Source organism: Hemitrygon akajei, chromosome 19 (genome assembly GCF_048418815.1).
Source record: "Hemitrygon akajei chromosome 19, sHemAka1.3, whole genome shotgun sequence".
NCBI classification, from domain to species: Eukaryota; Metazoa; Chordata; class Chondrichthyes; order Myliobatiformes; family Dasyatidae; genus Hemitrygon; species Hemitrygon akajei.
This window is the reverse complement of record NC_133142.1, coordinates 41,424,833-41,441,072: the sequence shown is the minus strand read 5'-3', so window position 1 is coordinate 41,441,072 and position 16,240 is coordinate 41,424,833. Positions and strand designations below refer to the sequence as shown.

Below are 16,240 nucleotides of genomic sequence, written 5' to 3'. Positions count from 1 at the left end.
GTACTATCTTTCAATCCTATAACATATTCTAGCCAGTCCTTCAACTAAATTGTTAAATTTCACTTGCATACCATCTTGCAATTGCATTTCTTTAGATTGTTGGCCTAATGGATATTTTCCACATTGTGAAATTTTCACAACTGTCAGGAATAAAATAAAATTGTAACATATAGAAAGGAAAGGTCAGAAGTCTAATTGGTTTTCATTTCACAATCATTCTGCAATAAATGAAATAAAATGTGTCATTATACAATTACATACACTTATGAAGCGGATAAAATATTCCAATGTAGGCATAGGGTAAAGTCAGGTTATTAATTTGAAATAAATCATGAGGACACAATGGAAGTTAATGTGATTTGAAGGTAAAATGAAGGAGTCATGAATATATGGCAATACTTATCCAGCAGTTCTCACCGTAACATCTTATGCTTCATGTGGGTAGCTGCCTCACTCAGTAAAATGTGAAGCTGGTGGGAATGAACTGCTGTTATTTTTTTACCATGAATGTTGACAAGCTCAGGTTGAATGCTCGCAAAGCTCCTGAAATTGTAGCTGAGATTTTATCTGCAGTACACCAACTTTGGATAAGGATAAACATGTTAACTGTCACTTCTATATAATGCCAATTAAATATTTTTAAGCAACTCCACAAAATGCTGGAGGAACTTAGCAAGCCAGGCAGCATCTATGAAAAGAGTACAGTCGACATTTCAGGCCTGCTGAGTTCCTGCAGGGTTTTGTGCACGTTGCTTGCATTTCCAGTATCTTCAGATTTCTTATTTGTTAATATTCTTAATCTTTGAAAGTATTCTTATTCAATGTTAATTTCATTTAATTATTTATGCTTTCCTTTCCAATATCCTTCAATGATTTTGAGTATCTGTGAATGTCAGGAGCAGTCTCAGTTTGATAGCTTGACGATTAGCTTTCGTTCCTCTTAGCCCCCACAAGACAACATTACACAGCACAAAATCCTGCTGTGGTGAGAGTCCTTGCCATGTCGGGTGGGGAGTGAATTCACAGCAGGTCACACTGAGAGATGTCAACAGCAAGTGTGTGCAGCCTGTCAGAACATTAAGTCCCAAGATGCACACAAACATTTTGAAGGCTTAAAAGTAATTACGTCCACAATTTAAAAGCTTCTACTGATTTCAAGCAAAGATAGCTCTTCAAACAGCATCAGTTATATGCTTGCACTTTGTAATATAGTATGGTCGCTACCTTAGTGATGAGATTCTCAAACCAACTGACTGCAATTAGGAAAGGGATTTCCTCAATGTTATTTCCTTCTTCAAAAAAATTGATTATTTACTGTTTCGGTGTTCCTGCCCACTGCAAATATAAAACAAATGATTTTAATATCAAAATTCCTATTGGAACTGTACTGACAAAATCCATTTGATTGTCTTGTGTGGTTATCTGCATTGATGAGGTAGTAAGTATGCCAAAAGATTGAGGAAATTTGAATATTTTGCCTTATTGCTTCCTTTCTTGAAATTTCTAAATAAACAATCTATTAAATTGACTTTGCTAGATTGATGAGAATAAAGGCATTAAGAAAGATAAAAGATAGACGTTATGAATCACTAAGTTCAAAAGTTCAAAGAACATTTATTATCCAAGTATATATAAAATATACAACCTTAAGATTCATCTGCTTACAGGAAGCCACAACGCAAGAAACCCAAAAAAAAACAATTTTTAAAAAAAGGACCAATACCCAATGTGCAGAGAGAGAGAGGAAAAAAAAAATCATGCAAGCAATAAAAGCAAACAACAGCATTCATAACCTAATTGAGTCTGTAAACCCGGAGCCCGGAGCAGCCAGAGTGGCCCCAAGATCTTAGTCTCAGTTCATCACACATTAGGGCAAATCACCACAAAGCTAACATATACCAACCAGAGCAGCCTTACAGCCTTAGTGCTGTGGGAAAAGGAATAAACGTTGCAGAAATGCGAGTGAAATCAGCCCGATCTTCGCCTCCAGTCCCGACAACCTGCCTTATTGGTCTCTCAGGGCTGGCGTTTAACTCATCTAAACACCGGATTGTCCTCTGCATTAGGACCCGTGCCCCACTGCAGTGATACGGTCTGGGTCTGTACTTTGAGGTCGTACTCAACCTTTCCAAATTGGCTCAATGCTTAGATCGATCCAACCTCACTCCCGGTTGAAGTGGACGGGTTCCGAAACTCCTCTGCACCTTCTCATCACTGATTCACTCACTCCATCTCAACCATGCCACAACCTCGCTCTGACCACTTCTCCTCGAATATGCCACGCTCCGACTTTGCATCGCACCTGCACAGCTCAACCCTAGAGTCAGCCTTAGCTTTCCTTGCTTCTTCATTGTTTGCAGCGATAGTTTGCTGCAATTTACCACAGAAAATGTCTTCTTCATAAAGTATTTAGTTGTATTTTTTGCCTTTTGAACCACCAGTAAGGTATCGCCCAACTTCAGTAGCGCCATTAATTAGAAGACCATTAATTGTATTGACATTATGGATGTTATTATTTATGCAATCAGTCATTTTAATCAATCTAAAATTATAAATCATGACAGATGTTGGGAATATGACATAAATACATGAAATTGTGGAAATATTTAGCAGATCAGGCAGCAGCTATGGAATGTGGAGCAGGGTTAATGTCCAGTAGTTGGTAAGGTTCAGTTAGTAAAACAATATATTCTATAAAAATTATGTTGTAATAAAAGCGTATTTTATTTTTCAGAGATTCGACGTATCCAGCAGGACAGCAGAGTTTCCCAAGGACTCCATGGAGACCTTTACTTTTCAAATGTGCAGTCAAGTGATAGTCGAGATGATTACATTTGTTTCGCCCATTTTTCCAGAACAAGAACAATTGCCCAGAAAGAGCCCATCAGCCTGATTGTTAAATCCTGTAAGTTCTAATTCTTGTAACTGGACAAAAATAAGTAAGATCTCAATGTACTACGTGTTATTATGACAAACTGAATAGCAACAAACAAGATTCAAGTGAATGTTGGTAGCTGGGTCAACTTGGTGGAATAAAGATGGAGGACGTTAATATACATTAACAGAAATTTGTCCTTATAGAATTCAGAAATCACTAAAATATCTGGCATATACAATAATGAATTGCTATTATAAATAAATAAATAAATAAATACCAGATAAAGAAGCTTTGCATTATGGAAAATAGAGATACGGAGATATGGACCATTTCCTTGGAACACAATTTCCACCCCCCACTCCCCCCATCCCATGGGGGTTGCCTGTTTGTAATTCCTATTAACTTGTGGGCTTCCCTCTTTGTTGCTGACATCTGGTTGAATGGTTAAAGTATCTTTCTTGAATGCATTACTTTTTTTCCATCTGGCCCCTTCGTCATGAATCAACAGTTATATTCAACCCCTTCCTTCCCACTGACCAGCATTATGAGAAAGATTTACTCTTAGTTGGTCACATTGGAATTTCTGGAATGCATTTTGTTTAATGAACATCATTTCTTTCAGCTGGAATGAACTTTTGCCAGGTAAAGATAAAATTTTAATAGAAATAATTTTTTAATTCAACCAGACTTTGACTCCAAATGCCTACTTCAGCAAATACTTCCAAACTGTATATTCCAAACATAAGAGAAGGAAAGAGAAGCCTATATCATGTGGAACATGTTCCTGACATTATAGCCCCAGTATCAATCTACATTATAATTAGAATCCAGAACATATTGAACAAAACCTTAGGCTTAACAACTTTAGTTATTTCTCTTCACATACTGAAGATCTTGTCCAATTGTGACTGAGTTCAGGGAATTAGTTGTTTTTGTTTAATTTCTTTTAGAATATGAAAGTTATCTCTTTCATCTAAGTAATGCCTCAGTAGGATACCTGTAAGTGAAGAATGGCTCATTATAGTGTTTCTCTTGGATTTTCTATGTTCTGTCAATTTTATTCCCCATTAAACCTTTTGATTTTGGGATAGATATGTGTAGTTTTAGCTTTATGTCATTAGCTCCTCTTGTAGCTGATTTCACATGTATAGAATCAATTGTGGCTAACCTGGCTACAATTCCATGACACGTCTTGATGAATCTGATAAAAATGTATTTTTTGAAGTTCATATGAATGCTCTGTTTTCTCTTGCCTTTTATGAAACAGTGGGTCATTCACCTAACAAAGTACTTCTAACCTTTATTACTTGAAGCTGTATTCTACAGACTCTCCCGGTTCATAGAGTCAAAGTGTCGTAGAATCATACAGCATAGGAACAGGCCCTCTGTGTTCTGATTGTGTTTCCCAGAAGCTAGTTCCATTTGCCCACACTGGGCCCCCAGCCCTCCAAGTATCCCCTGTCTACATATATGTCTATGTTACCACTGTGCCAGCTTCAACCTCTGTTTCTGGCAGTTCATTTTGAATATGCACTACCTTTAGCATGAAGATGCTACTCATAATGTCCTTTTTATTCCCTTGCCTCAGTCTCCTACATTAAAGTCTTAGATAATGCAATCTCTTTTTTTTAACTCAAGCACCCAAATCGAGAAAGCATCCTGGTAAATATTTTGTACTTCAGTATACTCCTACACTTCTTTGAGTCATCAAGAGATTTACTAGTTCTCAATTGCTTATGTGCCATGTATGTTGCCTTCATTTTTTAAAATAGAGCCAAAATATCTCTTGTCAACCAGGGTTCTTGAAACCCGCCAGCCTTGAACTTCACCCAGACACAGAAGTTCCTAGCCTTCTTTATGCCATGGACCAATACCATTAAACAAGGGGTCCGTGGACCCCAGTTTTGGAACTCCTGCCCTAACAGGAATATGCAGATGCTGAACTCTTAACATCACACTTTTTAAAGGCCTCCCACTTGGCAGGCACTTCCTTCACTGCAACAATCTCAACTAATCAACCACCGCAAGATCCCACCTGATAGCTCCAAAACTTGCTCTGCCCTGTTCTGCACCTGGCTATAGTTCCTCCATTACTATTTTCAAACTAATAGACTTCTTGTTACTGGACCCAAAGTAATCACCACTTTGCCACTTGTCCTACTTCATTTCTCAGAGGAGGTACAGTGTTTCATCCCCTCTAGTTGTTTACTCTATTTATTAATCAAGGAAACTTTCTTGAACCCATTTCACAATTTCCATGCCTATAACACTATGGTTGACTCAGTTAATATTACAGAAGTTAAAATCTCCTACTAATAATACCCTACTGTATTTGAAATGGGCTGCAATCTCTCCCCTGCTGACCATTGAGAGGTCTACAATATAATGCAATTCTATCTGAGTGACCATCCCCTTCTTGTCTCTAAGTTCCATCTATGTGGCCTCACTGAAATTTCCACAAGATTATCCTCTGTAAGGATATTATAAGTGTTTTCTTTCATCAAGGAGGCAACTCCCTCTCCTCTCTTACCTGCATCTCTAGCACACCTGTAGAATCTGTATCTTGGAACACAAAGCTGCTAGTCTCGCCCTTCCCTCATCCATCTTTCTGTTATTACTATATCCAGTCCTCATAACCAATCCCAGCTCTGAATTCACTAACCTTCCCTGTCAAGCCTCTTACAATTAAATAAATGCAGTTTAAACCAATGCTTTCCTCTCCATTCCCAGTTCCAGAGAAAACAATCCAATCATTATGATAAAACTTTCTCTACCGTCCTGCTTCAGCTTGGCCAATAATCTTTACATCCTATCCAGAATACAAGAGAGTTCTGCCAATTGTTAACAATGCCCAAGTGCATCCAAAAATGATTTGCACTTATACTTGAGCATGTTATGTCAACCAGAATGTTTTCCCATCACAATAATACATGTGGAATATTGCATCATTCAATATTAAAGTTGTGAGTTATTTTCTACTGGTATCAGCATCTGATGCACTTTGCTCTTTTATACTTCATTACTTCCCCAAGATGTCAAGATGGGAATATCCACCCAAGTTGTCTGTTAATCTTTTCCTGCATTTTTTCATGGAGATAAATGTAAAACAACAGAATCAGAATCAGATTTATCACATCACTGACAGAGATGACATGGAATTCATTGTATTGTGGTGGACTCCAATTCAGAGACATAAAATTACTGTAAATTGCAAAAACATTAATGCAAAAAGAAAGAAAAAATGAGGTAGATGGGTCCACCACTTCTGCTGGCAGGTCATTCTATTGAGTGAAGATGTTTGCTCTCATACTTCCCTTAAACATCTCACCTTTCACCCTTAACACATGACGTTTAGTTCTACTCTCACCCAATCTCAATGGAAAAAGCCTGCTTGCATTTAGCTCATCTATGCCCCTCATAATTTTGTATACCTGTATCAAATCATCCTGATTCTTCCAAACTCTAGGGAATAAAGTCCTAACCTATTCAAATTTTCCCTATGACTCTGGTATTCAAGATCTGGCAACACATTTTTAAATTTTCTCTTACACTCTTTCAATTTTATTGATACCTTTCCTGTAGGTAGGTGACCAACCAATACACCTAATTAGGTCTCACCAATGTCCTATACAACTCCAAGATAATATCCTAACCCCTGTACTCAATACTTGGATTTATGAAGGCCAATGTGCCAAAAACTTTCTCTATTACCCTAGGTTTACATGTGACACCACTGTCAAGGAATAATGGATCTGTATTCCCAGATTCCTCTGTTCTATCGCATTCCTCAATGCCCTACTGCTCACTGTGTAAATGCTACCCTAGTTTGTCCTCCCAAAGTGCAACACCTCACACTTGACTGTATTTACTTCCATCTACCATTTTCCCAGCTATCCCTTCACAAGCTTTGATTATTTATGTTACTGTGTACTAGATTCCTAATTTTGTTGTCATCCACAAATTTGCTGATCCATTTTGTTTTCTTATCACTCAGATCTTTTTTAAATAGACGACAAACAGCAATGGACCCAACACTGATCCCTGCAGCACTTCTCCATTCACAGGCCTCCAGTCAAAAATGTAACTATCTACTACCACTCTCTGGCTTCAAAGCCAATATCTAATCCAATTTTAATATCTCATCTTGAACACCAAGTGACTGAAACTTCTTGATGAACCTGCCACGCAGGACCTTGTCAAAGGCCTTTGCTGAAGTCCATGTTGACAATATCCACTGCCTTGACTTCATCAACTTTCCTGGTAACTTCCTTGAATAACTCTATACAATTGGTTAGACATGAATTACCATTCATAAAATCATGTTAACTATCTTTAATCAGTCGTATCAATCCAAATATTTATATATCTGATTCCCTAAAATACCTTCTAATAACTTAGCAACTACTGGTGTCAGGCTCACTGCCCTATAACTTTCTGTCTTATTCTTACAGCTGTCTTAAACAAAGGAACAACATTAGCTATCTTGCATCTCACTCATGGATAAGGATGTCTTAAATATCTCTACTAGAAGCCCCGTGCTTCCCGCACTAGCATCCCAAAGGGTCTGAGGGAACACCCTGTCAGCCTCTGGGGATTTACCTCATTGCCTCATGTCATTTACCTCAAAACAGCAAACACCTCCTCCCCAGTAATCTGTGTACGGTCCATGACATCACTGATTTTTAGCTTACTTCTATCAACTCCGTGTGCTTCTCTGACAAGTAAATACAGATGCAAAAATTTCATTTAAGAACCCCCTCTCCCATCTTTCTCGCTCCATGCATAGATGACCATTCTGATCTTTCAGAGGACAAATTTTGTCCCCTGTAATCCTTTTGCTCTTAATATATCTGTTGAAGCTCATGGGATTCTCCTTCACTTTGTCTGCTAGTGTAAATCCATGTATTATTTTAGGCCTCATGATTTCCTTCTTAAGTGTTCCCTTGAATTTCTTATACTCCTCAAGTACCTAATCTGCTCCTACCTGCCTATACCTACTTTGCACCTCCCTTTTCTTAACCAGGGCCTCAATATCTCTTGAAAAACGAGGTTTCCTAAATTTGTCTTTTATTCTGACAGGAACATACAAACCCTCAAAATTTCACTTTTGAAGGCCTCCCACTTACCAAGTACATCTTTTCCAGAAAACAACCTCTCCTAGTACACACTTTTCAGATTCTTTCTGATACCATCAAAATTGGCCTTTCTTCAATATAGAATCTCAACCCAAGGACCAGATCTATCCTTCTCCATAATTGTGATTAATACATGCAAAGTGCTCCCCTCCACAAACTTCTGTCACCTGCCCTGTCTCATTCTCCAACAGGAGGTCTAGTATTGCAGACTATCTGGTTAGAACCTCGATATACAGATTAAGGAAACTTTCCTAAGCACATTTGATAAACTCTGTTGCATCCAACCCTTTTAGTGAATGGGAGTCCCAGTCAATATTTGGAAAGTTAAAGTCACCTACTATCACTGTCTTATGTTTCTTGCAACAGTCTGTGATCTCTCTATAGATTTGCTCCTCTAAATCCCATGGACTGTTGGGCAGTCTCTAATGTGGTCATAGCTTTCTTCTTCATCAGTTCCACTCGTATATTCTCAGTAGCTGAGCTTCCCAATCTGTCCTGTTTGAGCAATGCCTCACTAATGGCTACAATGTCATAATTCCACATATTGATCCATTCTCTAAGCTCTTCTGCCTTCCCTACAAAGTTCCTTTCATAGAAATATACACACCTCGGAACATTAGAGCCACCATGCTGAACCTTTTGATTGCTGACTTTGTATGTAGGTTTAGCAACATCTTTCTCCACAAACCACTTGACTATCTGCTCTGGCATTTTGTTTCCCCCTGCAACTCTTGTTTATATAAGAACATAAGAGATAGGAGCAGGAGTAGGCCATCCGGCTCATCAAGCCTGCCCCGCCATTCAATAAGATCATGGCTGATCTGTCCGTAAACTCAGTTCCATCTACGTGCCTTTTCCCCATAACCCTTAATTCCCTTACTATGTAAAAACCTATCTAACTGTTTCTTAAATATATTTAGTGAGGAAGCCTCAACTGCTTCCCTGGGCAGAGAATTCCACAGATTCACCACTCTCTGGAAAAAACAGTTTCTCCTCATCTCCGTCCTAAATCTTCTCCCCTGAATCTTGAGGCAATGTCCCCTAGTTCTAGTCTCAGCTACCAATGGAAACAACTTTCCTACTTCTATCTTATCTATCCCTTTCAAAATGTTGTATGTTTCTGTAAGATCCCCTCTTGTTCTTCTGAACTCCAGAGAGTATAGTCCCAGGTGACTCAATCTCTCCTCATAGGTTAACCCCTTCATCCCTGGAATCAACCTGGTGAACCTCCTCTGCACTGCCTCCAAAGCCAGCATATCCTTCCTCAGGTATAGAGACCAGAACTGCACACGGTACTCCAGGTGCGGCCTCACCAGTACCCTGTATATTTGCAGCATGACCTCACTGCTCTTGAATTCAATCCCTCTAGCGATGAAGGCCAATATTCCGTTTGCCTTCTTAATAACCTGTTGTACCTGCATGCCAACATTTTGCTATTCATGCAGAAGCACTCCTAAGTCTCTCTGCACAACAGCATGCTGCAATATTTCACAATTTAAGTAATAATCTGCTCTTCTATTATTCTTCCTAAAGTGGATGATCTCTCATTTACCAATGTTGTATTCCATCTGCCAGACCTTGGTCCACTCACTTAGCCTATCTATATCCCTCTGCAGACTCTCCACATCCTCTGTACAATTTGCTTTTCCACTCAGTTTAGTGTTTACCCTCCTCCCCTCTACAGCACTAACAAACCATCCTGCGAGGATATTATTTCCTCTCCAGTACAGCTGCAAAGCATCCCTTCTGTACAGACCCCATCGTCCCTGGAAGAGAGCCCAATGATCCAAAAATCTGAAGCCCTCTCTCCTGCACCATCTCCTTAGCACACTAACACTGGCCCACACACACAATGGCCGCTCTGCTTAAACTTGACTTCTTTGTATTGGCCCTTTCCAAGTTTCTATCTAAGCACAATCCAATGTCGCCAAGGGAACGGTGGCACAGAATGTTCCAATTACCCCTGCTTACTTCTTTTGAAATCTCTCTCCCGCTGCGCAATCCAACATCTCCAAAGGGGCTGTGATGTGCAGAATTGAAGGCTATCTTCATGGCAGTAGCTATAAAATGACTGGATTGTTGTTAAAATCCTATTCAGTTCATTCATATTCTTCAAGGAAGGAAATTTGCCAGTCTTAACCAAACTGGCCAACATGGATTCCTCACCTACCAATATGGCTACCTACTTACTTCTGGAGTAGTTGAAGGTGCACAGTACATTGACATTGCCACAATCATCATCCTCCTGTGAACAAAAAATAAAAAGAACACATTACTTTTCACTCTGTCTTCAATATAGTACAGCAAATTTTCACTAAACAACAGCTTTGGCACAAATAACTCCAAGTTCAATCATTTTTGAATCTGCTTCAAGTATTTGGTTGAGCTTTCTCTTCTTAGATTCACCGTATCAGCTCACAATTGTACAATAGCTGATGGTGCAGAAAAGAGAGGTTGTAAGGTTAGTTGCTGCAGGGATTTGCAGAAGCATTGAGCCTGGGTTCTAACTTGGTGCCACCGTAATTGTGCGTGTGAGGGAGTTATGATGTGAGAGGAATATGGACGTTCAGTTGAGCTTTAGGGCAATCGATTTGGTAACATGGGATATTTAGAGCCACAGCATGGTAAAAGACTCTCTGGCCAAATGAGCCCATGCTGCCTAATTATACCCATGTGACCAATTAACAAATAAACCCATATATTTTTAGAATGTGAGAGGAAACCGGAGCACCTGGAACAACCCCACATGGTGACAAAGAGAGGATGCAAGCACCATAAAGACAGTGACAGAATTGAACCCGGGTCTTTGGTACTGTGATAGGTTTAGTGCAAGTGCTATGCTACCATGCTGCACTAAATCTCAGATTATCTGGAGAATCTGTTGGGCTTCAACCCAGCAACTGAATTATTATTAACCCATGGGCCGGAATATACATCAGTAATAGACTAAGAATGGCCTGTGTAAATGCAAGAAGTATTAAGAATAAAATAAATTAGATAAAATTATATTTAAGTGTGTATAAGTATGATATAATAGCAAAAAGTGAAACCTGACCGACAAAGGATGGTGATGAACACAGAATTAAAGGATATACTTTATTTAGGGAAGATAGGCAAGATTGTAAAGGTGGAGGAGTAGCCATATACATAAGAGAATTTAAATGTGAGGCTGCTTATGATAGGAGATTAATCAAAGCTTAGTGAAGATATCTGGGTGAGAATATTGGGTGTAACAGACTAATATTGGGTGTATGTTATGAAACTCCGTAATAAGGATAAAGGACTAATATTGGGTGTATGTTATAAACTCCCTAATGCTGACAGTGATTTTAATAAACAATCAAAATATTAAAAAATGAAGTTCTGAGGGTGATGTTAATGTTATGGGAGAATTTAATTTCCCAAATATTGAACCCAGTGACTGACGGATTACAGGGAATTGAATTCATTGAGTTATTGAATGATTGTTGTTTGACCCAGTATGTAAATGCACCAACAAGAGGGGAGGGCTGTCTAGATTTGATATTCTGTAAAAATCAGAATGGAATTTTGAGTACGGAAGTGGTTGAGCCTTTTGGAACAAGTGATCATTATATTGTTAGTCTCAAAGTTTTTTGGGAGAGTATTACCATAAAAAAACCAAAGCCATTAAATTGAATTTCAGAAAGTCAAAGTTTGTGCAGATGTGGTAAAGTCTTAAGAAGGTAAACTGGAAGGAACTTCTTGACAGTGAGTCAGTTGAGGAACAATGGGGTCAATTTAAAGAGGCAATACACACAGTGCAGGAAATGTTCAAACCCACGTTCAGGAGAAGCAATAACTATAATAGATCAACTACATGGATTAATAAAGATATATGTAAAAATTATTGAAGAAAGGACAGCTATATAAAGGATATACAAAAAAAAGTAATACTGCTAACCGCAAGCATGAGGAAATCTGCAGATGCTGGAAATCAAGCGACACACACAAAATGCTGGTGGAACACAGCAGGCCAGGCAGCATCTATAGGGAGAAGTACAGTCGACATTTCAGACCAAAACCCTTCGTCAGGTCTCGGCCCGAAACGTCGACAGTGCTTCTTCCCATAGATGCTGCCTGGCCTGCTGCGTTCCACCAGCATTTTGTGTGTGATGCAATATTGTTAACTGTTGGGCATATGAAAATATACTTCACACACTTCATGCCCCCGACACGTGGAACTTCCACTACATTGCTAATGTCTTCCACAGTGAAAGAGGTATACATGAGAGCTATCGTCAAGAGGCAAATTCAGATTGTAAAAAAGGCAGTTTGTGATTGCTGATAATGCTAAGATTAACTCCCAAGAGATTTAATACTTTAGTAGTAAAGGAAAAGTCAGGGAGGAATTTAAGTTTATTAGGAAAAATAATGGGATGATAAATTATGCAGAGAAAGACATAACAAATACTCTTAATTCATGTTTTATTAAAGTATTTACCTGTGAAGATGTTAGCAATATGCCAGGAAGTGTCGAGAAAAATAAGGTAGCTTTAAGTGATTTAGCGATCTTAGAAAATTAGTCCTGACGAAGGGTCTCGGCCCGAAACGTCGACAGTGCTTCTCTTTATAGATGCTGCCTGGCCTGCTGTGTTCCACCAGCATTTTGTGTGTGTTGTTTTAATTTCCAGCATCTGCAGATTTCCTCGTGTTTGCTCTTAGAAAATTAGGTCTTGTTTCAGCAGAAAAGGCTGGAAGTTAATAAATCTCCAAGGCCAGACAACATATATCCAATGGTACTTAAAGTGGTCAGTGATTATATATACAAACCCCTAATATGTATTTTTCAAAAGTCCGTGAAGACCAGTGAAATCCCTAAGGACTGGAAATGTTGTCCCAGTATTTTAGAAGGGTGACTGTACTGACCTTGGTAACTATAAATTAGTAAGCTTAACGTGTATCGTAGGTAAGATAATGGAAACATTAATAAAGAATTCGATGGAAAAGCAGCTGATAAGAACAGGCATGTTAGCAGAAAGCCAGCATGGGTTCAGAAAGCGGGGAATCATGCTCTAGTTCTATGAAGAGGCAAGTAAAATTTATGATAACAATAGAGCAGTTGATATCATTTACTTGGACTTTCAGAAGACTTTTGACAAAGTACTTCACGGGAGGTTAATAATCAAATTACAGGAGGTATAGATTCAGTGTAAGGTGTGTGAATGCATGCAGAATTGGCTCAAAAATAGAAAGTTATGGTGAGAGGATCATTTTCACACCTAGAAGATGTTAAAAGTGGACTTCTTCAGGGATAAGTTTTGGGGCTGCTGCTGTTTTTTACATTAATGATATGGATAATCACATAACAAATAAACTAGTAAAGTTTGCAGATAGGGGAATGGGTTGATAACATTCAGGCATTACAGTTAGATGTAAACAAAATCCAGATGTGGGCAGGTGAAATTTAATTAAGTAACTATTATATACAGGAAGTAGAAATATTTGATAGACAGTGGGGGATCTTGAGTTACTAAGTGCACTGCATGAGAAGGATTTGAGTGTCCTGATAGACTCATCACTATCAACATCTATATAATGCACAGAAACAATTAGGAAGGCTAATAGAATGTTGGGATGCATAATGCACTCAGTGGAATTCAAGTCTAGAGATGTTCTCCTTAAGCTGTATTATGTATTTGTGAGGCCACAACTTGAGTACTGTGGTCAATTTTGTTCTCCATATCTTGTGAGGGATGTGAAGGCACTGGAGAGAGTTAAGAGAAGGATGACTAAACTTACTCCAGGTCTACAGGGTATGAGCTATGAAGCAAGGTTGAAAGAATTAAATCTTTTTAGCCTAAGTAGACGTAGAATGAGTGGAGACATGAAAGAAATGTTCATAATCGTGAAGGGTATAAGGAAGGTGAATGCCAGCTGTTACTTGAAAGTTAATCTATCAAAGAGGACATGTGGCGAGTGGTTAGGGGAAATTTCAGACTAACATCAGGAAGCATTTCTTTACACAGCAAGTTGTGGACACATGAAACAAACTATCTAGTTGTATCGTTGAGAGTAGTACCTTAGAGCCTTTACAAATCTAAACTTGACAGTTATTTCAACACACTTGGTGAATAAGAATTTAGCAAGCTTTGTTAGGCTGAATAACCTGTTCTTGTCAAAAACTTTCCAATGTTCTAATATTATATCATTTCCAGCTTTCACTAAAACAAAGGTGCACCCTTGCAGTTCTCTCTTTCTATTCATTTCCTTCTGTTATTTCGCCAATCATAATCCATCAAACTGCACATTCAGATTCTCTCTACAAATTTTGGGGTGAAAATAATTTCTGAGACAATCCAGCTTGCTGATCATTTGTTCCCTTGGGCACTGGAAGCTTTCAGGGGCTGTAAGAGAGTATTTTCCCCAGCAACAAGAAACAGTAGACTGCCAGTGACATAAAGGAAGCACGTCCTCTGCAGGAGGGAGACCTTCCCATGTCAGGAGATTTAATGATGAAAGAGATTAATGACCCAACAGGATGTGAGTGACATGTTGACCTACATCATGGTAAGTATATCACTCTGACCACTTCATGATACCTTCTTATGCTTACTCTTACACATCATTCTTCACATTGACTTAACTTGAAGCACTGTCCCTTCTTTGTTAGCTGCAAGCTTCCTTCTTGCAGGAGAAGAAAGCAAAAGAGACACAGAGCTGGGGCTGGCTTTCTAGCCATCAGTTACTTTACGAATGGAGTGGGGAAGGCACTTAACCTCACTGGAATGTCATCATAGTTGGCCATTGAAGTTCACTTATAATGTCTCGATGTCATATTTTCAATGTCCTTCAATTGTCTCTGTGTTGTTCCTCATCTTAGCTGAAGAGCTCCAGGAATCTTGGCATATCAGTGGACTGATAAACTGCAAAGTCCTGGTTAATATTTCTGTAATTGGCCAATTACCAAAGGGCAATGTCAGCCCACCTCCCCTGATGTGCCAAAAAAACATCTCGATGGATTTGAACCACTTTCCTAATGACTGTGGATATCCGTGGTTTTAATCACTCACACTTCTGACTAAATATCTGCAGTTATTACTGAGCATGATTCTGCTGATGAAATCACAGCTGCTAACCAGCTTGATCAGTATCTTCTAGACACCCACAACTCGGCAGAAGGAAGTACGCAGTCTGCTGAGCTTGTCTGTCAGCTCAGTGCCAGGCATTGCTAGCATATTTAGTAGGGTTCTAGTCATTTCAATAGATTACTGAGCTTTTCTTAAAAAGGAAAATTTAGCAAACCTTTTTTTATTTTTAAATTTATATTTATACTTAATTTAAGACAGTATTTTAAATTAACAAATTAACGTAAATATAACATAGGAGTCTACATCACAATTCAGGCCCTTCGACCACAATGTTATACCGACCATGTAACCTACTCTAGAAAATGCCTAGAATTTCCCTAGCACATAGGCCTATATTTTTCTAAACTCCCTGTACCTATCTAAGAGGCTCTTAAAAGACCCTATTGTATCCACATATTATACTCTTGTTTATCAGTTATCTTTGTAAACTTAGGGACTGGTCTTGTGTGACAAAGTCTCTGAGGCTGTTAGTTGCTGCTAGAAACAGGATATCAGGATTCAGCACCCACTTGCTGTCTGATCCACTTGTGGGATCATTGCAAAATGAAAAACTCAAGATTTTTGGAATGAGAGTAAAAGTAATGGGTGTGACAGTAGGGCCAGCTTTAAGTGCAAGCCCAAGCTGTGTATTGGGTTCAGCATGATACTGCCAGCTTCCATCTTTTGTTTTAACATTGGATTGCTGTTTATCTCCCTGTTCAGGGGAGACTCAGTATGCACTGGGAGCTCACACATATCTTTGGGAATTAAAACAATGGAGAAATGCTATAGATTGAGGCACATGAAAGCTGACTGCCAGTCAAATCACAAAGGCATATTCGGACAGCTTCACATAACGATGTTTTTATCAGAAGAGTGGTGCAAAGCAACCTTGATTGCAGAGGGAAGCATCACCAATTTATATCACTTATCTAAAATCAGGAATTGTGTTGTTTAATTTGGACTGTGAATGCAAAATTTAAATAAACTACCTTGAAACTCATTGTAAAAAGGACTATTCAAGCAACATATGAAAATATTTTTGAATGAATAGCTGAATTTCTAACACAGAGTGTGGAAAACCAGTTATTAATGGTATTAATGAATTTGGCCAAAATTAAATAGGATCAAAGATTTAT

The 16,240-nt window shown here is 38.7% G+C and overlaps 1 protein-coding gene across 10 annotated transcripts in view; it reads left to right on the top strand.

Moving 5' to 3' along the window:
• chl1b (cell adhesion molecule L1-like b) overlaps nt 1-16,240 on the top strand; it is a 920,799-nt gene that overhangs the window by 401,450 nt on the left and 503,109 nt on the right. For all 10 annotated transcript variants that reach the window (XM_073072426.1, XM_073072427.1, XM_073072429.1 and 7 more), the window contains one exon: nt 2,735-2,905. In XM_073072426.1, the coding sequence (XP_072928527.1) occupies nt 2,735-2,905 (171 nt within the window). The remainder of the gene's footprint in view (nt 1-2,734; nt 2,906-16,240) is intronic.